At 40.1% G+C, this 27,697-nt stretch overlaps 1 protein-coding gene across 1 annotated transcript; it reads left to right on the forward strand.

The window, feature by feature from the left end:
• Positions 1 to 1,535: 1,535 nt before the first annotated feature.
• On the forward strand, positions 1,536 to 25,851 carry CENPC (centromere protein C; the record flags this gene model as incomplete). The annotated part of the gene is made up of 19 exons (XM_010074900.1): positions 1,536 to 1,582; positions 2,445 to 2,506; positions 2,831 to 2,935; positions 3,959 to 4,042; positions 4,141 to 4,360; positions 5,275 to 5,481; positions 6,081 to 6,243; positions 6,280 to 6,499; positions 7,144 to 7,999; positions 8,591 to 8,629; positions 9,360 to 9,424; positions 10,264 to 10,332; positions 11,557 to 11,661; positions 12,485 to 12,583; positions 15,013 to 15,108; positions 15,410 to 15,564; positions 16,038 to 16,128; positions 17,053 to 17,122; positions 25,809 to 25,851. Coding segments are annotated over 19 exons (2,796 nt in total), but the record flags the coding sequence as incomplete, so codon positions are not given.
• Positions 25,852 to 27,697: the final 1,846 nt, after the last annotated feature.

Here is a 27,697-nt window from a genome sequence, read left to right on the forward strand (position 1 = left end):
CGCTGCCACTGGGGAAAACAGGAGCGCTGGTAGTGCTCTGCCCTTCCCCTCGAGCCCCGCTGTCGGCACAAGCGCCTTCCGCGCTGAGAGCTGGCCTGTGGGGAGCCCCGTTTCCCTGAGGCCGCCTGTGGAGATCTTCCTGTCGCGGGTGAGCGTGTAAACACCCCCGCCTCTGGTCTGGACACTCTAGAGATGTGCTCATCCCCCTCCTGCCGGCCTCGGTCGGAGATCTGTGACGAGCTTAAATTTTAAAAGCTCTTAATGTGTAGCGAGGTATGAACATAGCAATAAATAAACTGTTTAAAGCTCTTCTAGAGCCATCACGGGGATCTTTCATTTTCTTACATGGATGGTTGTTTGCTGGTTGGTTATGCTGCATTTAAACTGTAAAGAAGTTAAGCCCGAGTGGTGGGTTGGCTGTGGAGTCCGGTTCTGTGCTCCTCCTGAAGTGATGACTTTCTCTCAGGCTTTTTGCTGCGTGACACAGAGTTTCTTCCTGACATTTTAAGCTGATGTTGAAGGTTTTCAGTGGAATAAATCCTTACATGGTTTAGGTTATTTTTATTGCTAGAAGTAATATCCAAAGGGGAACCACAAAGGAATGCAAAGAAATGTCAGTGTGGCAAACTTGGGAGAACTGTGCTGAATTCTGTTGTGTTAGGACTAGGTAATCTCCGTGTTGCGCATGCACTCTATTCCAGTTTACACAAATGAAGAAGAGGTCCTTGTTGTTCTTCAGTTAAGCATTTATGATTTTTTTTGAAACATTTCTTTGTCACTTTGGTGAAAAGCTGCACTCTGCTTAGCTCTGATTTTTCTTGACTTGCCCTTCCTGCCTGTTTTCATCCTGTATGGTCTTTCCTGTTCCCCGCTCAGTAGGCTTCATTTCATTCGTTGATACAGAGACTAATGCTGGTAATGGGAATATATGGTAATATACTGTCATTTGAGTTGTATCTGCTCTAGTTGTGATAGATGACTGGAGTTGTGCTGGTGTTCGGATGACTGAAATTGTTCTTGAGGTTCAAGTTTATGAACGAGTGCTGGGAGTTAATCGAGTCTCTAGTTTTACCATGGAACAGCTGATGTGCTCTCACTGCCTGCCAGCATGGTCTTGCCTGTGATAAACACGGCATAAGAATTTCCATGCGAGCAGCTCTCACAGAGCAATGGATGCATTGTAAGGTTATGTCCTGGCTTGCTTTGTGGCAGTTCATTCCTTTTCCTTACTTAAAAGAGTGTTTCTGCAGTCATCACAGTGTTGTTACATAATTCTTTTAGATTCTCTGCGATTTCCGTCACATACGTCTCCTGTAAGCATCTCTGACTTTAAATGCAGCAGATGCTTGATGGTTCTTGAGGAAAGTTGAATTTCTAGCAGTTGTTACAGAGGTTCTAAGAAAAACAGGGCTGTAATAGTAACTCACTGGTTTCGGATGGATCGAGAATCCTCAAGACTTGCTTACACAGGAAACAGGAGGTTGGTTGCTGAGTGTCAACATGCTTAGTAAAAACTGATTCTTATTTCTTCACAGAATTTTTTAAAAAAAGACTACAGAACAAGATTCTGCCATGGAGGAGGGTAATTTACATTTAAAATTTTTTTCTTAGATACGATTGGAAAAATTGTGTTGACTTTTGTCTGAGAGCTTAATGTAGAAGTTATTGAGTGTATGCTATTAAACTGATCGTATGATGTCTTCCAAACTTCTTGTATTTCGTAGTGGTGGGAGGAGCAAATTTTGTGAGCTTACCGAATTAGCTGTTTTTAAAGGCATATAATAATCGTTATGGGAGAAATGCTCCATAGGTTTTCTCTTGTTAGTTTGGGTTTTTGATCAACATGGTCCAGGCAGAAGAGAATTTCTGCCATTTTCATTTGCCCTGGGGAGGTCTGAAACAGAAATCCAAGGAGCATTTCTTACAAATTTGATACCTCAAGCTAACCTTGCTGCTGAATCTTTTCTAGATGCACAGGGTAACTGTGGATAGGTGGTAGAAAGAAAAGCAGCAGGTGACTCCTTGTATGAAGAGGTAGATGTGCAACCTACACATTTCATTTTTGGATCTGCTGAGACTGGATCACTGTGCAGGCAACATTACTTGAGGATTGATTTTTTTTTTTTTATAATTTGTTATTTCAAGTGAGATCTCTCTTCATCCTAAAGCTCTTTTACAACATGAGGGTTGCTGCAGTAGTTGTATGCTTGCTTTTATGTAGAGATATTTCTTCATTCTCATCATGTTTTGTGACAGTGGGGCTTTTTTGTCCTGGAAACTTTATTTAGACAGGCATATTTGCAGATATCTGTGCATGGAAATGGTAGGTCAAGTATATTAAAGTACAATCCTAAGTATTAAGAACTTTAATGCTTTTATACTGCTGAGATAGGAACATTTAATACTTTTGATTAAAAATGCATTTTTTTTCCTCTTCTTTCTAGAAAGAAGATTGATATACGGCCAGGTCAAAACGTGCTGAAACTCATACAGGATTGTTTTGAAGGTAAGCTTTTGTTTGATGTGTTGCTTAATTTGCTGGTTAAATTAAAAAAAATTATTTCTTGTATTCTATTCAGTGGTAAATAAATAGCAATAAAATGGATAAAAATAAAGTCTTTCTCACAGTTTTTAAATGCATTCCCTTCCCAGCCCTTTAAAACTCTTGGCTGTCTTACAGAGGTAATATTTTTCCTGAGTAGTAGTTTCTTTCTTGTGTAGATTTGCGTGACCTTAACAAGCCTTACCTTGTTGGCAAGCCTTAACTTGTTAAAATAATTGAAATCTGGACACTTCCATGAATCCCTTATTTAGAGTTTTTTCTTTATAGATTGTGATGATGATCTTACAATAAACTCTCCAAGTGCAACCTGTTGCTCCACTCCTATTGTCAGAAATGAGGAGAAGACGACTTCAACACAGAGCCAGAGGGTGAGTTAGTTACGGCAGTGTCACAGCGTAGCGTTGAGTCCACTTTCAATTGGGTACAAAGTTTAGTTCTGTAGGATGTTGAATGAATAAGTTCTGTATGTCCCATCTATTAGTGTATAGGCTATAATTTAACCTTCTGTAATAGCTGGTGGTAACGGTTTTTTCTTAGCTTGTTGTGGTCTGATAGTGATTATTCCCTAATGAGATTTATTTAATAGCTTATTTTCTTGGCTTTTTGCTAATGAAAGCTTTTTCAGCTTTTTGTCCAGGATAGTTGAGTTTCTCATGGTCTCAGGTTGAAGCACGCTGCTTTATAACTGGTGGTGGGTGTGGCTGTCGGGCTCCACTGGGATTGGTTTCTGTATAGACACAGTTCTCAGCTATCAGAGGGACAGTAAAACTGAAGGATGATTCCTGTATAAACACAGCTTGTCAACTCCCCATAAACAGTTGTTATTTGTAAAATAACTTTGTGGAAAAGTGTAAACAAGTTGAAAGACTTCTAGTGCATTGTCTGAGAGAATGATGCAGATAGTCTAGTTTGTATATTTACTTTTAATATTTTTATTCTACTGTTTTTTGTAAAAGCAGGATATTCTATGAGAACAGGCATCCTTTCAAATGGTGCTTGTTTACTTTAGTCTGATGTTTGAATACTGTATAATCTTGAAGTAATTATTGCAAAACCTCAGCCTGACTTAATAAAGGCAAATTGTTTAAATTAATTCATTCTAATGAAAAGAATAAATAGCTTGCTTGTAGACTAGCAGGATGTCTGTTCAAAGCTGTAAATTGATTTTTACTGCACACAGCGTACCTGTTTGGAATTTACAGTTCTAGAAAGTCTTATGTGATAGAAAGTTGAAGTATTTAATTAAAATACAACTGTGCTTCAAATAAGTAAGAATTAAGGAAGGAAATTATGTTGTGTTCTGTAGAAAATTATATTCTTAACAAAATATTGTTGCTTTGTCAAATATTTTACTCTGTCTCATTGTTCTTTATTGACTATGACAGCCAAATGTAGGATTAACTAACTCTGTGAACAGAACCTGTAATCCTGTAGAGTCTGTTCCTGCACCATCACCACTAAAAGCAGTCAGCAGCAGAGGTTGGTAGCACTATTATTGAATGAAGTTTTTTGGGGTAACTATTTCTTGGGATTTTGTAAGGTTTTGAGTAATTAAAACTCTTGAATACGTATGGCAGGATGGTCACATGAATCACCCTTGAAGCCTGCAATACCTGATGACGTAGCCAATTCTGAAAAAATAGAGTCTCCTGCATCTGAAAGAGGAGTAAATAATGTCTTCAAAGATGTCCAAGTACTACACGAAAGTCCTGCCAAGTTTTCGGACCCTGAGGATGATCCTGGGTCTGTTGGATCACCTATTCTTGTGGAGGAAGTGAAATGTTCTCCTGTGCATATGTAAGTAGACCTGAATGTGGTGATCCCGTTTCCCCCTCCCCACCCCTCTGTAGGGTAAATTAACACGGTGGTTTCAATCAGTTATGAGTTTGGATTGTGAACTCATAAAAAATAGTTTCAAGCTTTTTAGAAAATTTCTGTGTCTGGGTTTAGAAAGGGCAGCATTGTTTTTTATGAAATATTCTGGTGATAAGGGTTAATTCCCAGAAGTGCAGTACCCCAGTGCAGGAAGCCTGTCAGGATAGATTTGAATTCCTTTTTTGCAGGAAAGTGCCCCAAATCATCAGCTTCTCAGATAGTATAGACTTTTTCAGTGAATCTTGTTGACAGTGTTGACCTTAAAAGTTAACAAAAAATTTGCTAAAGCAAATATGAACAGTCATTGTTCCTCTTGCTGTGAATATGCAAAGGTTTTATACAAAGTAGAACAACCTTAGTTGTGGTCATTATCTCCTCTTTGGAAAGTCTGAAGCCCAGCTGCAATAGTGGCCAGCGGTCCCAGCCACCATTTGCTTTCCTGGAGGACTGAATCTCCAGGGCAAGTTGTAGAGGAGGACCGACACTGGTCCCATAGACACGTGATGGAGTGAGATTGGGATGAGAGTGTACCTGGGGTCTGAGAAAACCTCACAATTCCCGAAGAGCATTCTCCTAAAATTAGGAATTTGTGCAGCCTGCACTTTGATCAAGAGTCACAAGCTGACCCCATGTTGCCTTACTGATTTGGACACTTGCTGCTGTGCTGGGAAGTGGTACTGCTGACCTGTGTTTCAGCAAATTACCTGACGGAAGCTCATTCGTAACAAGTCAGACACTGTCAGCAGGAGAAAATGAGAGCATCTGTCCATCCAGACGATACTGTCATGCTCACCCAGGATTTATAGCATCATGTGTGAATGCTTTCTCATACATAGGGTACATCTTGATGACCAAAATACTTCTGCTACAGTGAAGAGGCACGTGGAAGTTGGAAATTTGGAAGGACCACAAGCTGTGGGAGATGGGCAGGTTGTTCCTGTGCAAGGAACAGAACGTAGCACTATGTCTTCTGTACGGAAGGAGAAGTCGGCTTTCTCTTCGGCCACCGTAGCAGCTGTAGCACCAGGAACACTTGGAAAATGGTTTGGTTTGAGGCTTAATATGGCGCATAATTTGCTAGTAAAATAACCTAGTCCTGAGTACTGGAGCAACATCCTTTTATCTGGAAACATGGTCTGGGGTAATGTTTTGGGATGGTCTGTCATTACTTGAAAAAGGGTTTGAATAGTTGTTTGAAGGTTTTGTGCTGTTGGGATGTAACTGCAGTTGCTTTTCGTCTGCCAGTAAAATTAGCATGTAGCTATTGAATAGTATTTCAGATTGAGCCTGAGGTGTTTTGATGGATAGGTTGGAGGATTCAGGAAAACCTTATGTGATTCTGAAGTTAGCAGCAATCAGTCTTTTTTGGAGCTAATCAGGATCTGACCGGTTAGACAGAAAGTTGACTGTCGAGCATCTGAGAAATAATGATGTACTAAGATGAGGCCAAAGCAAGGGGAAGCAAGCTTTGTGCCCTTTTGGGAAGATAAAGGGGAATAAATGATGGACTTTATAATAATTCTTCTGAGGAATGTCTTGTAGCATGTTTAGGTTTTCTAGAGTCACCACTGGATTTGCAAGATTGAAGTTCCATTTTTTTTTCTCGTAAATGATTTGAATACTTTGTCCCTCCTTTCTTTAGGTATTCAGCCTCAATATCACCACCATCACATCCTCCTGTGACACATCAAGATATAGAAATGGAAAATGAATGTGATTTTGTAATTGATGAATCATATGGTGAATCTTTTAATTCTTGGTTTACAATACCCCGGAAGAACAAAAAGTCAAAAAAAGATGCCTCCGCAACTGCTGTTTTGAAATCTCAGCCCCCTGAAAAGGCAACTGCTGTTTTGAAATCTCAGCCCCCTGAAAAGGAGAAGACAGAAAGTAAGAAAGGCAAGAACACGAGAGTACAGGTTGAAGCACTTAGTAAACAGAAAATGCGTCATTTGGATGTCCAAGTACATGACTCCAAAGGAACATCGGGATTTGGTCCAGTCTCCTCTAACAGTAAAGGAAAGGTCCTGAAGTCTCAAAGGCAAAGCAGTACTCACGTGGGTAAGTTATTTAACAGGTCTTCAGACTTTTCCTTCTAGGTCGTATACATGGATTTTTTTTGGTGGTGCTTTATTGGGAAATGAGGATAATGTAGATGAGAGATGTTAATGGATTCCTAACTGATGTTTCTGTTGCACAGTTTGGTTTGGGTGTATATAAGGCAGGGAGACTGACTGTCTTTGCTCTTCCCCTCACTCCCAAGCCCCTTCTGTTAAAAATTAAGTTAACAGTGTTGCCTTTTCTTATGAGTAGACAAATAAGGTAGGTACCCACAAGCTTTTGCTCCTCTCTCCGGTGAAAGGAGTGTAAGATATGTGGTTTGAACTGGAGGGGATCAGTTTTTAGGAATTATTTGAGAAGGGTTTTGTAGCAGGAAGCACTGAAAACTGGAAAGCAGATTGAATGTAACATTTCTGCTTTTTTTTGTCTGCTAGGAAATACTGGAAATATACCAAAAGTACTGTTTTGAATTTTTCATATGCTACAGTTTAGGGAAAGCCTTCTTATAGATCTTAGGGAAAAATCTGCTTTTGTGATACTTTTATGATACTTGTGTTTATTTTTTTTGCATTCAGATGTCAACATATTCCTTCAAGTTTAATGGGTAAAATATATTAATGTCCAAGTGTTTTGTGTGTTGATAGGAAAGACTAAAAGAGGTGCACTTAGGCAAGGCTCTGCAAAGCAGAAAAAGGACACGTCCAGGAAACCAGAAGCTGAAGAACTGATGTTGTCATGGTCTGGATTGGAAACAAACACATCTGATGCAGAACAATGTAAAAGAAGGTTGATGCCAAGTGAGGATTCGCCTATGCCCTCACCTAGGCATCAGCAAGAGCGGACTGTGTCTCTGAAAAAGAATCTCAAGTCTTCAAAGCATCTGCAGTCGGCTTCAAAAGCTTCTCAGCATTTAGTTCCCAAGAAACAAACTGCTAAGCAGAAACTTTCAAAAGGTACAGTAGCTAAGAGACTGGCACAAAGTCCAAGGAAGAAGAGTAAAAAATCTGTCACAAAAAGTAGTAATAAAAAGCCTCAGTTACAAAGAGAGGAGAGTTCTGACAGTGAACCTGGTGAGGTGGGGCTTGAAAGAGAGCCTGTACAACTGGATGAAGTGTTTACCTCCCCCCTGCGTCGGAAATCAGAGACTTCTGTGGTTCAGAAGTTGGATAAGTCTGTAAAACCTAAAAATGTATTGCGTGCATTGGAGTCACTTGGCGGTGCAAATAACGCAGCTCCTGTAAAAGCACTACAGCATCTCACAGACAGCATGCAGAAATCTGAAAAGAAACGATCAGCTAAGTCTTCAGGGAAGATAAACAAAAAGGTTAATCACAGAATCACTGGCAGCATTTGCTCAGACTCTGAGGGCACCTCAGACACTGAAAATCCAATGGATTCTAACAGCTCTTCTGTACAGCACGGGGCGAGGAAAAAACAGAAGCTATCAGATGTGGAAATAAAAAGTAACAAAAGAAAACGTAATGTGCAAGCTGCACTACAGTAAGCTTTTTATCTAATGCTTTGTGAGTGTGGTATAACTTGGTAGATAATTCAACATATTTTGTGAACTTTTAAGAAGTAGTGATGCAGTTCGAGTATGTCAGTTTGAGGCTGGTTGAACAGCTAATAGAGGAACTAAGTGGTGTAATCAACATCCTATTCTCAGAGGTGGGTGCCAAACCTAGTGCCTGCTGCTACATGAGGAAACTTGCGCCAGAATGTCAGTGTTCTTTTGAGACCTGAGTAGCAGATCCAGTTTAAAAGCAAACTAAAAAACCCCCACACATGCACACACCCCCACTCCCTGTAGAATAATGTCACTGTTAGGGTTGTTACTTTGTTTATAAATAGTATAGTCTATTTCTTCAGCTACATTTATTTTTTGTGGAAGGAATTTTACTAATGATTGGTAAACAAAGGAGGAAGTTTCTTTAACTAGTCTGAATTTTTAATCACTTATTTGTGTTGCTTTTTTTAAAATTTCTTTTATATGGTTCTGTTCAGTATGGAAAATTATTGACCTACGTTCCTTTCAGTAAGTTGAATTGACTTAACAGTAAGTGTAATAATAATAATAATTTTCTCTTCTAGAGATCCCTTTGCAGCTGAGAAGGCTAAGAGTTGTGAAAGGTAATTTCCTGAGTTGCCTGTAAAACTTGCATTTAATTCCACTTCTGCTCCACTCAGAACGGCTATTTGGTGTTTCCACTGTGTTATGTGTTCTACTAGCAAAGTATCTAGTAGAAGAGAGATCGTGATTCATGCCTGAGGTGTTTAAAATACCATGCTAGTACAGTTAATAAACAAATGAAATTCTTACTGTCATAAGGGGTCACAGTAAGTTTCTTGCCTTTTGTGATTTTTTCCTTTGAGGCTTCTGTATTAGCGTGTGATTTTTTTGAACAGACACACCAGTGCTTCTAGAACTAGAAGACAGAACTAAATTGAACAATGTTTCTTTAAAGTACTTTTATAATCATAGTCTATGGAAAATGGTTTGAAAGGTAATGCTACAGAGGAGAGGAGAAAGTCTTTCTTCTGGAAGGGAGGAAAAAGAAAAAAGTGACAAGACGTTCAGGAAATCTCTTGAGAGAGATGATGTGAACACTAGTTTGTCTGCCTGATGACCGAGTAGAGGAGCAATTGATGGATTTCTGACCTGGGATTTTTTTACCAGCAGTCATTTGCTTCAGTGTCGAAGTGTTACAGACAGAGGTTTAGAAAGAAAAAAAAAAAAACCAAAACTAAACAGCATAATCTGAAAAAAGCTTAAAGTTGCTATTCCTGGTGCTGCTGTAATGTTCCTTTGCTATTTAACATATTCAAGCAGGTTTTTTTGTGTTTTGTTTTTTTCTTGAAGTGGACCTGTTCTAGAACCTTGTAATAAATTTACTTCTGGAAGTACGTCTTCAAAAATATCTTCAGGTAATGTTTAAAGTTGGTCTTTTCTTGCATTTTATGTATAAGTGTCATAATAACTGTAATTGAAGGTGGAGTAATTTCTGTTGCATTCTGCTTGTCCAGAATAAGCAGTGCAGGTTGGGTTGGCTGTGGTCACGTTTCTGCCCACATACGTGATACAGCGTGCCAGCTTTACATCGTGTTAGCTTTGGAAGGACAAGCACAACATGGTTTGGCATCAAGCCTACCAGGATAAAGTTATCCTTCCAAATACTTTGAACAAATTTAAAAACAGTTGCCTGTGTTGCCATGTACTGTATTCGATTACTTCCGACCACCCTAGACCAAAATTTAGGCCTGTTCACCTGAAAATATTTTGTTATCTTTTAAGTTTCCTTACACAAGTTGCACTTATTGTCATGATGAATATGAGCCCCAGGGATAGAAAGTCTTTTTGTTAGTGTTTTGGGGCCAGTTGTGTAAGTTATTAGTTCATGCAGTGCTTTCTTCAGAGCCCTAGTTTTGTGTGTGTTCTGATAATAAGTTTGTTCTAAAATGCACTTCAGTTGATAAAATTATATGTGTAGCTAAACTCTGCCAATGTTTCTTTTTGCAGAGGGATGGGTCTGATGAATATTCAGTGTATAGTTTTCGTGTAATTTTCAAGCTTACACTGTTTGAAATCAAATTACATATACTGTTAATCTACATGGGGTTTCATATATGTTTAGAGAAAAAAAGGTTAATGGGAGCACTAACATTGGGACTTCTGCTTGGATCACCTTTAGTTGCTTCTAGCGGATATACTGAATAGAAGTCAGGAATAGTAAACGCCTGTTGTGGTTGTTTAAATGTATTTTCAGATAATTCTGAAGACTGGAGTTGTTATTTAAAAGAGATGTTGTCAGACAAGATAGCAAAGCATAAAATAGGTAAGATTATTTTAAAATATCTTAATGTAAGTGCGTAAATACTAATCCATTCCCAACTTGGTGTAAACTTTGATGAAGGAGACACAGGAAAACACCTAGAAATGGGTTTGTGTGTCGATAAGTATTTACAGATAAAGCTTGTTAGTTCCTCTTCAGGGTACTAGGTAACCCTGCTCCAATTTTTAAGTTACTTTTTAAAACTTTTAGTGTTTCTTTTTTATTATTATATTCAACAATTATCTTTTTAACTGTCACATTTCCATTTTTAATTTTGCATTGAGTCATGACATTGCTTGCACTTCAGAACAGTAAGAGAGTTTGAATTAGTTTTACACAATGTAATGGGGGGTATAAATAACCTGCCTCCTGTGCTGGTCCGAGTCTGGATAGGATGGAACAGTGGGCATGCAGTGGATTGTACTCCCACAGTAGTCTGTTTTAATTTTTTGATTCCCTTTATTATTATTATGTTCAGAACTGTAGTTGTCTACCTTCGAAAACTATTTCAGCAAGTTTGGTTGTTTGTGTGGGTTTTTTTAGTCATTTAAATATTCTTGACTAATTTGCTCAACTCTTAAGGAGCTTTTTTCTTTTATACAAACACTAAAATCTTACTGTATTCTTATATGGCAGTTTAGAAAATTGAAATAGAGACTATATAATAGGTAAGTCTGAAGATACCTATCTGAGAAGCCTTGGAAATGTGGGCAGTTTCTGTTGGCAGAAGTGCTGTCCCTCTGGGCCTTGGAGGTGGGACGGAAGAATCTGGAAGAGGAAGGACTGCTTCTGTGGCCTCTCTTACTGTCCTCTTGCCATGACCGAGGCAGTGCCTGTTCACTGCTGCTAAAGAAATCCCGCAGATTTAAGCAGGCTTTTTAGGCTTTGAGAGCTTTGTCTTCACAGTTGTAGCATGTTTGCTGCTCCTTGTGCTTGAGCCCTTAATGTCTGTATCTCAGTGACTCATTAAGATATATAGAAAGAAATCTAATGTAAAGTCATCATGGAGACTGTTTAGGAAAAAGGTGAGTGACATGCTCGTGTATGCAAAAGAAGGCTTTTGGCAATAGTTGATTCCCTTTTCCTGTTGTGATAGCACTGTGACACAAATATCAGCTGGGAAGTGCTGACACCCTGATACAGAACAGCAGGAAAGAATCTTGCATGTTTTCCGTTTCTCAATTTTCTTTCCATGCTTAATGTGAATGATTTAATCTCTTAAATTAGTAATGCCTTCCAACTCACCTAATGTTCGTCGGACAAAAAGGATACGACTGAGACCTCTGGAATATTGGCGAGGCGAGCGTGTAAACTATACCTTGAAGCCTTCAGGTATTAGTTCCAAAATACCTATTTGCTTTCTCCTGATAGGGCAGTAAAGGGAAATCTGTGGGTTAATCTTGTGCCATGAAAGCTTTGAGATGTTTACTATTTGGTTGTTTTTAAAAAATAGGTTACTTACGGTCTCCAGCTTTTAGTCATCTTTCTGTGTAGCCTTCTTCCTCTCTTGCTACTCCTGTTTCAGATAGAAATAGTGTCAGCAGAGCATGTTACATACCCTTTCCTTAACTGTTCAGGGAAGAACCAAATGGTTTCTCTGTGCTAGTAGGTTTATTACGTCAAAGATTCTGAATGATACCAGGAAAAAAAGAAAACTTAACTGTGTCGTTCATAGGATCATTCTTCTCTGTGCAGGGATTGCTCTCCAGAGCAGATCCTATAATATTTTATCCAATTGCAGTGTTAAATGGGCTAAGTGATAGAATTCATTTTCTTCTCAGGGTTTTTTTCTGTCAGTGCAGCCTAATTTGGTCCTTTCCTAATTAATTAGTCTGCTTGAAAATAGTATTTCTTTGTGTGTCTGAAATGGATATTTTGCCTTAAAACTTGACTCTTATGCCATGGTTTTTTAAAGTGTTCTTTGACTGAAATACGATCAGATTATTTTCAAAAAGTTTTGGGTTGTATTGCACTCTAAAATACTTGATGTTGAAAAGCTTTTTGGTTTTTTTTTCTGGCTTTCTAAAGCTATCTGAAAAGTTCAGCATCAAGGAAATATACTCAGTTGAATGCTTGTAGGTTGTGCAAACCTTCCTTCTTATACAATAATTATTAAGTGGCTTAGTGAACTTTGTTGAACATCCTTTTGTTTCAGGAGCGCTTGTGATTAGTGGAATAGTGTGTCCAGAAACAGAACCTCACAGGAAGATTGTTCGGAGGAAGGGTGCTCACAAGCAGAAGAGACATGAAACAAGTATAAGCACAGCCTTTTTTTTCTTTTGATACTTTAAAAAAATAAACAACCAAAAACCAAAACCAGTAATAAAATACTCCTTTGCTGTAAGATTTTTTTTTCTCCTGTAACAACTGAATTCTCTGGGTGAAAGTAGTTTTATAATGAAATGTGCTAATGTGATCTGATGGGGAAAATCCTGTTCTTACTGCATCTATAGCAATGCTGTATGATCTTCTTGTGAAAACTTTTAACTTCTCAGTGTTGGAAAGGAAAAGATACAGGACATATCTAGAAGTGTTGTGGTGCTTTTAAAGCAGGTGTTAAAGAACAGAAGCTGTACTTCTGACCTTGATCAGCTTGTTGATTAGTGTGCTATTCATAATGCACCGTTAAGGTATAAATATTTTTGGTCATTTTAATGCTACCTGTAACATCACATCTGAAAAGGCAGGGTAAGGTGTCAACAGAGTTTTAAACTATTGTGGGCTAAGTACAAAAACATAACCAGGTAGGTGAAGGGAGAGCTTTAAGAACAGTGCACAAAATGGATACAAGTGGGCAGTAAATCTATGTTTAAGCACCCAGAAACAGGCTTTGCTAGAGCCTCCAGATTAATCAATATGTAGGTAGTGCTCAGAAGGGAGGTCGGTCAAAGTCCAAAAGCCAAATTATTTTTTCTGTGTTCTTTGTGGAAGATGTTTTGGTGCTAAAGAACCTTTCTTTCTGGGGACTCTCTAGAGCTTTTGTCTGAAGCATTTCTAGATGAAGTTATTGAACAAATAAAACAAACACTAACAAAAATGAAAAACGCCATATGGTCCTGACACAGCTCTAAAAGAAATCAGGGCTGAAACAATCATTAGAGAAATAATGAAGAAAAGAGTGAATGTTGGTACAAATTTCTGATGCTCTAGGGTGTTGCATGTAAATTTGACTCCTTACCTCAAAAAGAAAGTAGTAAGATTAGGTAAGTTTCAGAGAAGGCTTGTCAAAAGCATGGAAGGACTTCTGTACGAGAAGTGACTACTGTGGAGGTGTGAGAAAGACCTAGAAAACCACCAGTGGCCTGGTGAAGGGGAGTAGAAATAAATTGTCATTTGTTTGATTGGGTAATAAAGTGTATGAGCTGCACGTTGGAGGTGGAGAGTATTCCATGGGAGTGCTGTTACTCTATTGTAGTGTTTTTGCGGGGTGGAAGGCGGTACCTGTGTTTGGCCATTGATGGAAGACAGCATCCTGGTCCAGGTCAACCTTTGATCTAAGTGCAGTTTGTGTTTTGATAGATCTAGTTTGTAGTCCGTATAAACCTGAGCTGGCAGTGGCTGTTCATACCGTATCTTACAAGAATTACTGGCTGCTTCAGGTGCATTTGAACTGCCTTCCAGAAGTGACGGGTTTCCTCTTGAGCAAGCACTCATCCTGAGAGAGAATCTTTGGCTAGCATCCTTGAGTTTTAAGTGATGCGTACAAGGACTGTCATCTGATTAGAATTTCTAGGACAAATTCCTAAATTTTATTGATACAATAAAAATTCTCTGATTATAGGTATAGAGTTGCACCTGTTGCTGCTGCTTTTTATAGAGGGGTGGTTATGTCGGAATAAAGCCATTTCAAACACAGTAACTTTCTTCTTACCCCGACTGTCTTGGCATAAGCGTATTTAAGCAGCCATGAGTGCCTACAAAGTGCTATAGCTTGCCTTTGATATCCTTGTTCTGACTGTAGAGAAATTTCCTGCGCACCGTGGAGCTAAAATTGTCTGCTTGAGAGAGTTCTGCAAGAGAGCTTTGGGATATTTATTGTGTCGTGAAAATTCTCCAGGGTCTCTTTTCTATTTGAAAAGCATAAGGTTGTCATCAACTCTTAGGCTGTTTCCTTGTCTGGAAAAATCTTTTTTTATTATAGAAATAGTGCTCTGATTTACAACTTATGGCAAGATTCCTGTAAGGGTATTTCTGGAGAAGAGAAAATTTGAGTATGTGCTTACTCCTTTGAACATTTTCTCTCAAGTCTCCTGATGCCCATCAGCAGTAGGTAAAAGGAAGAAAACTTGTTCTTTGTAGTTTGTCATATATTTAATATCCTGTCTGAATATCCTCTCAGCATCTGTTGCTAGAAGAGCACTTCTCTTAAAATGCAGATATTTTTGAGTAAATAACTGTCATTAATCGCATAGGATAAATACTTGGTATTCCTCTGGAAAATTCTTGAGGATTTAGAGACCCGTTATCTATTATGCACAGAAATATTTCCAATGAGAACTGCTGTGGACAGTTTCCTTTTATTTGAAGAGATTGTACTCAGTCTGCTTAGTCACTTAACAAAACAAATTTAGGTACTTATGTGTGAAATCTAAAATTGTGGAAAAGCTGTGGTTATACAATAAGTTTTTAAAATGTAGAGTAATTGTTTTTCTGGTTTTGTTTTGGTTATTTTTGTCTCCTCAGGAAGTGAGATACCTGCAAATTTGGATTATGCCCTAGCTGATACTTCTAAGCCAACTGTTGTAGTGGACCCAGTAACAAATCAGGAAGTGCTTCTGGGTGAGTTGAGGGAATGTGACCAATGGCTTTTCTGAATTATAAGTGTTTAGATGGATAAGAAAAAAAATTGTTCATGCCACGCTGTCTGTAAAAAGGTGAGCTGTTGAAATATTAATTGCTCTTCTGGAGAAGATTCTGAGGGACACGTGAGAAGTGTCCTGATTCTTCAGTTAAATATTGAGTCAGCTCTTGGGGGTGTTGCACTGAAGCAATGTGTAATGTGTATGATTTAATGGATAGTTACTAAGCAAGTAACAAGACTAAGTGTCGTTAATGTTAATCTCCTGGACTTTTTTTGTAGAATGTGTTAACACTGAAAGCAGTCACTCATGCTTCTTCAAAGATGAATCGGTAGAAATATATAAAAATTTGAATACATCTTCTTTTGCCGCTGGTAGATTGATTTTGAAACCACTTAAAGAAAAGGGACTCCAGTATGTCCACATGGATACAATAGTAAGTATGCTTCTTTCTTATTTTTTTAATGGACTATATGCAAACAGAAAATTTTAGAATGGTTAGAAGTAGCACATGACGTTTCCCCCTATAATGCAAATAAATACAGAAAACATTAATGAATCATTTCAGTTGTAACATCAGTTATAACCAAAGAAACTTGCTAGAGGTGCTTTGCATGCGCGTTGTCCTGCTTTGCTTCACGTTAAATCTTTATGCCCGTGTATGCCTACTGTCTGGATCTTGCAGGGAAGATAGAAATATTAAACCAATAAAATTGCCCCCACCCTCCTTTTAAGTTGTGCATCTTATTTTTCAACAGGGTGGGGAAAAGGGGTTGCAGCTCTGATGGCTTATTTGTTTTTTTTGGTCTTTGTTACAACTTGTACACAAAAGAGATTGTGTTTTCTTGGATAACTTGAAAGTTTGCAGAGGAAGCATTGCTAATCTTAGATCCCTTTGCTTTCATTAAGGCTTTCCATGTTATCCATGGGAAAATTATTGTTACCTTACATAAGACAGTGTATTATCTGACTACAGGAGACTACTTCTATGTTCCAGCAGGTAAGCACATGTGTTGAATTTGTTGGAGATGGGAAGAGATAAGGTTGAGTAGAGATGGGTGAAGTAGAGGGTTATGAAGAAAGGAATGTGACCCAACACTGGACACGGGTGGGTGACCTACCCTTTGAATGACAGTCATTGTGGTTCAGTTCACCGCATTTTACACTTTGTGCTTGACGTATAGAAGGTGCAGAATGTCTTGTTTGATGGGTTGTAACTTCCTGTGGGTTGTTGAGAATTTAGACACCTCTGATTTTGCCCTTCTGAGATAAAAAGGGAATGAATTCCTTACGGGAAGCTGTCCTTCTGTGAGCAAGAATGCAGGCAGGAGAGTTTGTAGTAGTTCTGAAGCAGGCTGTTCGTGAAGCTGTAGAGGGCTTTTGTACAACATTGCAATGTTAGAAAATGACAAGCTACCACTTGTTTTGCCATTAACTTTTCACTCTGACATTCTGTTTTAATGATCAAAGTTCAATTAATACTCGGTGCTTTAGTGGAAGCTTGCTTGTTTTGTTTTAAGCTTAAAAGTTGAGGGGTCTGCAGAGACAATTTTGTGGTCTGGTATATGTGACCTTTATTGACATTTTCTATAGGAGTAAATTAAAGTAAATTCAGTCACCTTAAAGTTTTCATGTGGGTTTCATGAGAACTGGGAGCTCAGGCCCATTACATTCCTTTCAGTAAAAATCTTCTCAGCCGAGATGCGCTTTATTCTTACCACAGGTTGAAATAAATTACACTAGCTGTATTCCTTGTTATCGCTTTGAAATGCAACAACTTGCTGTGGGAGTGGCATCCCAGATTAGGGGCTAATATTCCTTCTGTTAGAATATATGAAATAAAAATGCACTTGGCTGAAGACAGGATGGGACTTCAAAAACTGCTAGTGGCTTCTAAAGAAAACTTCTCTGTTTTTATTTGTAGGAAATGGATATAGCATACGTAATCTTCTGAATGAAGAAAGTGTTCTTCTCTTCACACAGCTCAAAAACAGGTGAAGAACATCCTGCAGAAAAGTTTGCTGTAACACTTTTTAAGATTTTGTATGTTTAGAAGTTCTTTTTATGTACAAAAAGTGTTTTCAGTGTGTCCAGCTTAACTTTATGAATTACTAGAGGGCAGCTGAAATCAACGTAAGAGCAAAGAGCAACCCCCCCAAAAAACCCCATTATTTTACTGTCAAATGACATGCTAAAGGGCCTCGCTCTGCCTCAGTTACTGTTCTCGTGTAATCCAAAGACAGAAAGGTATATTTGTGGGTAAAGCACGTTGTTGTTACAAATTGTATTTACATACCCAATCTCCCAAAGATGCTCAGCACTTGAAAAAATGTTGACATCTTCAGCTACCATCTGATAGGCTTAATGTCTGTCTGGTGCAACCCCCTTAGAATAATCTCTGTTTAAATGCAGGACCACTGTTTGCATTCCAGTAATTGTTGTCTAGGAGATGGGCTGCTGGAATGCCTGTGTGCTAGGGTCCAGCCTTCTTCTAATATGTTAATGACAGGCCTTTCTTCCTTGTCTAGCAGATGTAGGATTTGTGCCTCAAATTTGTGTTGTAAAAGGGGGAGCTCTTAAGAGCTTATCGGTCGTATCTTTTGTATGGAAGCTGTGGCTTGATTAGCTCTGGACCTTGCGGATAGCTCTATTTTGTGTGACAGCGATAGGTCATTGCCGAATGTGTTACTTTAATATCTCCTTTTGTTTCGCTTGCTGTGCTCCTGGATAATAACGAGGACCTTTGGGAAAATTGTAATTATACTGTATACTCCAGAAGCCAAGTCTAGACAGCAGATGGTATACATAGCATTTGTCTCCCAAGCTCTTCAAGGTTCCTTCTGGCTGAAGATAAGCATAAACCACAGCTCTTCTGGTTGGGTGCTTTCTCTCCAGGTTCACTGCTGTTCTAGAAAGCAAGTTTCTCTATAGAAAAACTAATTGGAATTGAAAACTGTTTAAGGACGAAACATGTAGGGACTGAGTATTGACCTTGAAAGCAGTCTCAGCCATGATCTTTATGCTAAATCTGGGGTATACATATTGAAGTAGGAAACATGAACTGGTGTTAGTGCTTCCCTTAAGCTTTCAGTTCCAGCTAACTTCGTGTGTCTGTGAAAGGACAGCAAGGCTACCATGCCTCTATGAAACACCCTCTAGATTCAGAAATTTGACATAATACGCTTTTTTCAACCAGTCGTTCTGATTAGTGCTGACAGTGGAAATACTTCATAGAAGTTCTGTGGCATCTTTGCATTCATGGCTAGGTCATGCTCAGCTCTGAGCAGATGAAACAGAGGAACATGACAGTTGCCATTTAATTCTTCCTCTGTCTTGATACAGACTATTTGCTGTCACACAGAAGGACCTTTTTTTCTTTATTTTTTCCCAGCCTCAAATTTTGTAAGCAGTTTAAGAGTTAAAAGCCATTTAGTTGCAGCTGATAATAATTTGATGTTGTCTGCTTTTCTAAGTTCTGGGCTTGGGTTGGCCTCTTCAAGGTCAGCAAGATTCAAATATTGTCCCTTCTTGTGTTGGAGCCATACCAGCTACCAGATGGGCACACATGCTGTCTCTGTTGCTTCAGGGGATCCCACCCAGTAAAACATTTAGTTTGCAAGTCTTTCGGCTCCTCAGGCCTGCAGGGGTCTGGAAATTTGCCACTTGGAAAAGAGTACCGGGCTAGCATTAGACCACTGATCCTCTGCTCCTTGCCCAAGCAGGTCTCCCAGTGCTCAGGGTGGATGTGGTGGTCTCTGAGGCCAGTGGCTCCTTGGTTCCAGCTGAAAGTCAGCACAAGACTGCTTTTCAGCTGTGTTAAGGGCCAGGGAGTTCAGAAGGAAGATACCTTGCAAGTTTCCTTCTGCATTACCTCTCTGCTCAGACTGGGTAGCAGACGGGTGCTTTAAGGGGTTGACGAACGTGTACGGACTATGGAGCTTGTGGCCCTAAAGCAAAACGTGGATGTATGCTCTTAGGGAGCTGAAGGCAGCCTGCCTTTCCAGCACCGTGGTCTAGTTTGGTAGGTTCAGATAAGAGCTGATACACAGTTGCTGTTGTATCAGGCACCAGTGTGTCTTCCCCCACTGCACTATACTGCCTGCAACTTGTCAGCAAGGTTTTAAGTGGCTTTTCTTGGGGTCATGAGGAAATGATGATAAAACCATCCTTCAGGATGTTTTTCTTAAGCAGAAGCAACACATGTGCAGACCTTTTCCTGACATGGCCTGGAAAGTGGCAGATGTTCAAGTGCAGGTTCCAGGTCAGCATGCCATGAATGCCTGCTTGTGTTTTCCTCTTTCTGTGGCTGGGAGCATCAGGGGAATAGGGTGGGTTTGGTCAAGTATGTAACTTACAAGGCTGGATGCTTTTGTTGCTTCCTGGCTAGTTGATTGCTTGTGAGAAATGTCCTGTATAGTTTGCGGACAACATTTTTTAGTTGCACTGTTGAACTTCATCTCAAAATGTTTGTTGGTTGTTTTTTTTTGTTTTAAGTGGCGAAATCAGTTGTGCCAAGCGTGGTGCTGTATCTAGGATGTTGCTTTAGTTTAGAAACAATTCCCCTTTTTGCCGCGAGATGGGGCTTCAAGCACAACTGTTTGTCCTTGCCCAGCATCTACGTTCCGGAGGTTTGTGGAAGGGAGGAAGAAGAGTATGCTACAGATGGAGATAAATTCAGTTGAGTTCTGTTGCGAGCAGATGTAAATCAGTTTCCATTAACATTAGGACTTGGCACTGAACCTTGCTAAGTTCATTCTGAGCATGTATGTTGTACTAGTTGCAGCCACTCAAAGCTGATTTTTAAAACATTAGTGAGCAGCAGGAGTTTAGTTGAGCTAGGCTGTTTACCGTTTGTCTGGATTGCATTTAATTTTTTTTTTAACTGAACCCTTGTGAAAAACTCATTTCCCTGTCATTAGCCTGAATACAGTGTGAGGAGGTGCAGGAGAATGTTCTGCTTGAGTTGCAGGACTTGTATGGGTGCTGAGGTGCGCAGCGTGGCAAACAAGAGAAGCAGCAGATGTTTCACCTCTACCTGGTCTTGCTTTGGCTCCCACTTCCTATGGTTTTGGTTATATCAGGCTGCCAGTAGTCGTGGGTAACCTTTGGTGGTCTACTTTTCTCCTTTACCAAATGGGATATTGCAAAGAGAGAAAAAAGCCTTCCCTGAAATCTGAGAAGTTGGCATTCTTCTCCCTGCCTCTGTGTGATTCTTCTTATCAGCATTTTTTCTGCTCTGTTGAGTGATCTGACTTCCACTGACTGCTGTGATGGTTTCAAAATATATATGGCAATTATTTAGACTTGGTAAAATGCTGAAGTAATAGCTCGTACAGAGTATGTTGGAGCTCTGTAGCTTAAATATATATTCTTAGGGTTTCAAAAATGTTATTTATTGTTGTAGCTTTTAAATTATTTCATAGACTATAATGGCTTTACGTGCCCAGCTTGGATGGCACAACTTTTTACTTATAGTAGTATACAGAACATCGCCTCTAATGGTGGGAGAGATCGGAGCCAGATCAAAGCCTGTCAGCCAGTGTCACCTGCTGTCGCGTGAAGCTGGGATTGCTGTGAGAGATACGTGGCCTTTGCTGCTCCCGGTGTGGTACACGTAACGTTCCTGGCGGATAGCACGGGTTTAGTGTATGCATTCATCACTTTCCGTTAGCAGTAATTGAGAGAGCTGAGCCCAAACAAAAGGCAGTCATGTATTTCATCAACTTCGTGTTGGTGGGTACACATGTTCTGTGGCAGGAATTGTGGTAACAACTAGGGGTGTATTTGGAGGAAATGAACTGACAATGTCTCGCCACCATAAAAAGTCAGATTTTGGTAAGGCTTTGGCTCCTTTTGAGGAAAAAATACTTTACTGGTTAGTAGGTTCTTTTGAAAATCTAAGTTTCTGTAGTTTCGTTTGGTTACAAAGCTGTTCCTGTCTTACTAAACAAAGCTTTTTTGTAGGTTAAAGCGGCAGAAGAATGGTTGCAAAACTGTCAGATGTGTACATACATATTTATACAACTCTGTAAACATAAAAGAAGATAGTATGAGCTGAGTAATTACAGAAAAATAAACAGCGCCAATAAAACGAACTGTTGAGGCACATATACTATTCTTTCTATTTTCAAGTACACAGCTGAATTGGTTATCTGCAGATGATTTTAAATTAACACTTGGGGAATGCAATAAACCTAAAGAGCTATTTTCTCATTTCATAACAGCTGAAAAGGCATTCCAGCATGAAGGCATATTTCTTACATTTCTACAGATGTATAAACTCTGTTGGATGATGTCTTTTGTAATGCAGGATTTTCTTTAAGTGGTGATTGATTGCAGATAATACATCTAACTGAAGAGTATGGATCGTGCCTCTTTAATGGTATTGACAGCTGTTGTAACTGAATATCTTAGTCTTCCCAAGCTGGTATGTTTCCTCTTCAGAATATCCTGTTGCTTCATGGATGTTCACAAATGTAGTCAGAAGAGATCTCAAAGCCAAATATTTCTCTGATTGCACGGAAAAGCTTCATTTAGGATTTGACAACCAAAGCGATTCCTGTGGTCCAGCTTGAAGATGAAAACAATAGTTGATCGTCAGTCAAAACAGCTGGCTGCAGATTATTAGGGAATGAATATGTTAGAGTGCTCGGTGTCCTTAGGCACACCCACAAAGCTCCAGTTTAAACTGCTGTGCCCAAGTAAAGGCGCGCACAAAGACTGTAAAACCACATTTGCTGTGCACTTCTGCAATCTTTTCTTGTTTGGAGCACAAGAGGGGCAGCAGATGAAAAGAAGAGCTGAAAGAAGCCAAGTGTTTATTTTCTCAGTCTGACTGTTCAGTTGACATGCAAATCTAAAAGTCTTCACAGAAGAACGTATTAATGTCCTGAGCAAGATTTCTGACTTCTCTTTGCAGCTTGATAGGTAAGGACTTTTACATTTGAAAGCTGAAGAATTACAGTGCTCTTGACAACTATTTAGGAAGTTTATTAAATGGGTACAATAGCTGTTAACACATTTAGTTACAATTTTTTTAATGGTCATGATGTTTAAGTTGCCTTTTCCTGTGTTTTCAGTATCAGTAGCTGAAATTAGAACTGATCAAGATGGGAGATGTATGGTAACACCACGCGGGTGTCTTCTGGAATCAACCTGCTGTAAAGAGGGAGAGGACAGGAGTGATAACAGAGGTGTAAACACAATGCAGAGCTATAGTACTTGCAAAGTAGCATCCAAAGGTGTTGCAGACAGGCTTGTCTAGGTTGTGCAGAGGGTTTTCAATGAAACTCAGTAACTTTTGGAGGAACACAAAGTGACTTTTCTGATTGGTAAGGGAAACCTTTCCGGTGTGGTGCCATGAGAACTGAGCTGTCTGTGCTGGTAACCCTCACTCTTGGTTTGGGATTCTAGTAGGCTTATGATCACTTGTGTTTAAGAGCATTAAGTCATCTTATCTAAAACTGCAGGATTCAGCTAATGAACATGATGTCTAATCCGCTGAACAAGAGGCCTGAAATTACTGAGTTTGATCATTTCTTTAGGTTATCGTCACTTTTGTGTTGTAGGACAGAGGGGGGCAATTACAAGAAGTGAAAGTTAATTATGAAGTTTTTTTTCAAACACCATCTGAACTTTAAATTTTATTGCTGACAAAGAGGGGGCTCCCCTTGGATGCAGTTGCCTATATGCTGAAGAAACTAAGCACTTCTATATTTCAGTAAGTGCCAAGTCAGCTCTGAGGCTAATTAATCAAAACAAATTTACAATTAAGCCCAGGAAGGGAGACTAATTAAGTAGCCAGTTAAAAAGTGCTGAAGGAGGGATCAGCCTTAAGGAGAAAGTATGAGACTCCCAGTATTGGCCCATGAAGGACAATTAAGTGATAATTGCAGAGGCCTTTCTGTGTCCAGCACATGCTCTCTGGGCTGGTTTTCTTCATATTAGTAGAAGCAGACATTTGCCTGTTGAGCAGCTAAGCTTTGCTGTGTGCTCTTACGGTAATTCACAGGTAAAGCACAGAGGTGGCTGCAGGAATAAACTGGAGCACAGCTGCCAGACTTGAACCATATTTTTGCCAGCGAAAAAGCCCCACTGTGTTTTTAAGACAAAGTAACTCTGTTTGCTTTATTTGTCTCTTCATTTTGTGGCATACCGACTCCATCTTAGCATTCTGTTTAACCTTTCAAATAAATTACATGGAGTGAATTCTCTCATCAGAATGTAGAATAGCTTCATTTTGTTTGGTTGCTAACCCCGCTGAAGTTCACAGGAATCGTTACCTTGTCATCAAATGGCTTCTGTTGCCTGCATCCTGCACCCATGCTGCATTACATACCTGTGTTTCTTGATGGAGAAAAGAGGGGGGAAACAATAGTAATATTGTTCTTACTCAGAATAATTTAGCTCCTCTTCTGAAAGGCTTTTTAAGCTTGCGTTGGTTTCACTGCACAGCTCATCTCTGGTGAGATGCTGAGGGCTGCAAATGAGGTGCGTGCCCCAGTCCTCCTCCACCCCTCCTTTCCCATTTCCTTGGAACTGGGATGCTGATAGGTACAAAACCTGTCTTAACTGGGCACAGGCATGGGATAAGAACTTTATTTTTTTTCCACTTACCTGGAATTTGAATTATTTCAGAAATTCCAAAGAAGAGGTCTCCTCATGTAAAAAAAAAAAAAAGATCGTAATTTCCTTTCCTTCATGAAATTCCATATGTGCATGCCAGTGTGAGGCACTGTGTCCTGCTATGTAGGCTGGCAGTTCTCCTTGAAGTATCTGTCAAATGCGTGCTTTTGTGTGTCTCTTCTTTAAATCCCACCTTGCAGTGTGCTGCAGGAGGAGGCATTTGCCTGCCACTGTTCCAGCTCCTCAGCTGCTGTATCAAATGCCAATCTGCTCCTTCATTTTTTTTGTCTTGCTGCCTAAGCTAATTCTTCCTTTTTTTGGATGCATTTCTGTTACCAAAGGCTTTTTTTTTTTCTTTTCCTGTTTGCTGCTTGCACAGATTCTATCACTTTTCTAACTCGGTTCCAGGTATTTGAATTATTTCAGAGGTGTTCTTGTACCTGAAAGTTCCTGTTCCTCTGCTACCTCGCCTTCAAGGTCTGTACAAGCCCTGGCAAAGCTCACGATTTTCTCGTTCGGAGAAGTGATGCAAAGCTTCCTTTGGTCTCTATTCTTTGAAAGACTTTTGTGTAGTTTTAATCCCAAGAAGGCTGGTTTAGGGTGTCACTGCCAAGGTCTTTGCTATTATTGTCACCTGCTGTTTCCCAGACTGCAGAAGCAGAAATGAGACCTCAGGCCCATGTGGTTGTCCTTCAGCCTCATCCATCTCTTGAGGCTGGTCCTGCAGTGCTGAAAGATTCCATCCCAGCACCGTTCTAGCTGGACAGACTTATCCCGGAGCATCGGAACATTGTGCTTTTTACTCCTCTTGCAGCACTAATTCAGCGTGCCGGTGACTCCTTTTGCCTTGGCAGGATCCTGCTGTGGCTCTGCCATCGCTTAGGCACCGTGCCATGATGTGCTTTTTATCGGCAGGCTAGTCCAGGCGCTCACCTGCTCCCACATCATTCCTCTCGCAGTGGGAACGCTGCTTGGCACCCCCTGGTTTTGGCACAGAGGTCTGGCATGGCAGCGCGTGCCCATTGCTGCAGATTTGCCTTCCCAACACCCTGTTGCTGCTTGACTTTACTGGTAGATGCCAGGAGAAGATAATCTCCCTGGTTGTTGGTGTTCCTGTGGTGTCTCAGGAGGAGCAAGCTTGACTGAGTAAGCTGGAGGATCTGGGTGGCCCTCCAGGATCGCCTCCCTTTTGGTCCTTGCTCCGAGGTGTCCCTCGAAGGAAGACACGTACCTGGGTTGGATGAGAAGCCCACTGATCGGTTTTGGGGAATTGGCTAACCATTTTCTGCATATAGACTCCAAAACATTTTGGAAGAAGATATTTTGTTAGTGGGCTGTTATTTCACTTGCAAGTCTTAACAGCAGGCTTCATTCTGTATGTGGGCTAAAAATCTGGCCTCTTGTGCAGTCCAGGCTATCGAGTGGCTGCTTTTTCCGTGTGACTCAGCATCTGGAGTCATAGTCCTCAGCTGTCACTTGATGGGGAGTTGCATCAGACGTTATTCTCTCAGTTGGCAACAGTTTTAATTCTTGGACTTTTCCCTACTATCAGCAGCTTTATGTGGCCTTTGGGACTGTAAATCATAGACTGTGGACCAAATGTGAGCTTAAGCGAATTGAAATACACACAGGATTTTTATGAAAATGGTATGAAACTTGCACGCAGGTTAGCTACTGAGGCCTCTTGTTCCTGCACAAAATACGACATTTCACGTTAGAGATGGCATAAAAAATACACGCGGAACAAGTGTCAGTGTCACAGCCAAGTGTGGCTTTGACAACTCTGAACTTTGCACAGAGGAATGCATTCGTTAGAGACCACTTTTGGTTAAATTAAATTAGGCTAATGTGCTCTTCTGAGCATAATTGAAATGATAGTAATATTTTTATTGATTTGCCACTGGAGTATGCGAATGCTCTAATGTCCCTGCTGCTGCGAGTACAATTTGCAGTTGTTCCACTTTACTGTCTAGTAACTCCCTAATACTATGGCACAGTCAGGCCTTTGTTTAGCTGTGTTAATCTGAACTAATTTCTATTTCTTTTATGATTTAGACCAAAAGCAAGAAGCATGTTGATGGAGACCTCTTCACCATAACTTTGCAAATTGAAGATCATCTGATGCAAAGGAGTTCTAAGGAACACCGTAACTACCATCCCAAATGCACCCCACTTCTGGGGACACGTTCTTTCATTGATCTTAAGAGATCTTCCACCAATGTAAATTGTAAATACATGGTTTGTTACAAATTACTTCTTCTTTTATGTCAATAAATTAAATAATGCAGATCAGTTTTGACTTCTTTCATTTCTAAATCGTTTAAGAATCAATTTTCTAGTAGTCTGTGTGGTTTTGAAAATGCAGGTGATTGCATGGGTTTCTGGCTGGTAAATATTTATAAACAACATGAGTTACCTTGAGTGGTTTCAAGGATGTCACCAACAGTGAAATCTTTTAACTGTTCTGTTGGAGTTGTTGAAACTCTTAAAAGGAGTTTGAAAGGAAAATACGCCAATGCAGACTGGCTTTGAAAAAACAACATTCCTGGCTGACAGGGGCTTTGGTTCCAATTCGCATCCCTGCTGTTCCTGCCACAGTTATACAGAAACTCTGCGTTGAAATGTTGCAGAATTCGTTTGGTTTTCAGGTAAATCATAAACAGAGCTACATTCTGCTGCAGTTTCACGATCATTCAGTGCTCCTGAGATTTGGTATTTGATGACTTACACTCCCCTCCGCATTCTCTATGAAATTTTCAAGGTGTTTCCATACAGCTGGAGATGGCGCTCCCTGAGCGTTACCTATTACGGCAGGTCTCGCATAGTCATCAGAGTGAAATAAAATGAAAACGCCTCCCATCCCTTTGGGAAAATATGGTCCATTAGTTTTTCATTTGCCAGGAGCATCAGTTTTTAATATTTTTCCCTTTCCCTTTGTCTCCTGGGAATATCAATCTGCATAGATCTATTATTAATCCACAGCAACGAGCTCATTTTCTCAAAAATCTTTACTGTGGGTAGTAGAAGTAGGTCTCTGTAGGAATGATTTAAAATCTGAATTGGACTCAAGGCTACTGTGCATAGTGCTGGGTTGTTGGAGGTGGGTTTCTTTTTTGTGGCGGTGTGTGTTTGTTTTTAAAGTATCTGCCTCATCTGAACCCCTGGTTTTTTTCGAAGGGTTGTAGGTGTTGTCTGGCATTTAAAAGCTGGGAGTCTGGATCAGTATTAAATCTGGAACCAAAATAATTTTTGAAGGTGAGAGGGTGAGGAAAAAAAAATCTGAACATCAGTGACATATGCTGTGAAGGGCAGTGGATTAAGTTATGTGAATGTTGCAGAGAAGGGAGCAGGAGGGATTTTCCCCTCCTGGAAGGTTCTGAAAGCTCCATTTGTAACACTCACTCCCATCAACCCTGCCCCGTGTCACATCTTCCCCGTGAGAGCCTTGTTGAAGTGCAGGCTTTAGACCCGCAGCTCTTGTGGTTCCTGGAGCCCCCTCTCACCTCTGGTTTAACTGAAGCGATGGAGGATTGGGCTCAAGCACCTGGGTAAGCACGCGGACGTGCGCGATGCTTGTGCCCGTGTGCCGTGCAAAAGGGGAAGGGGAGGGTGGCACGGCCATCTGCCAGAGGGGACACAGAGCGCTGCCTTGCTCTGGGCAGCTGCTGTGTTGGTTGCTTTGTAGGATCCCTCAAGGAGGAAGCGGATCTTGGGACTCTTTCCTCGCCCTGAGTGTTCAGATTTAGGAATAATCCATCTTTTTCTGTTACGTGCCTTAGCCTGGAAGAATTGGAATGTGAGCCCTTCCTATGCCAGTTAGAATCAGTCGTAACTTCACAGAAGGGCAGTTCCAGTAAAATCTGTATGGTGACACAATGGTAGCTTTTGGGAAGCACAGAGCCTTGTTGTCTTGTATTTTTTGATGTCTTTGTCTTTTTTTAGCA

The sequence above is a fragment of the Pterocles gutturalis genome, unplaced genomic scaffold, assembly GCF_000699245.1.
Source record: "Pterocles gutturalis isolate BGI_N339 unplaced genomic scaffold, ASM69924v1 scaffold50647, whole genome shotgun sequence".
Lineage (NCBI taxonomy): Eukaryota > Metazoa > Chordata > Aves > Pterocliformes > Pteroclidae > Pterocles > Pterocles gutturalis.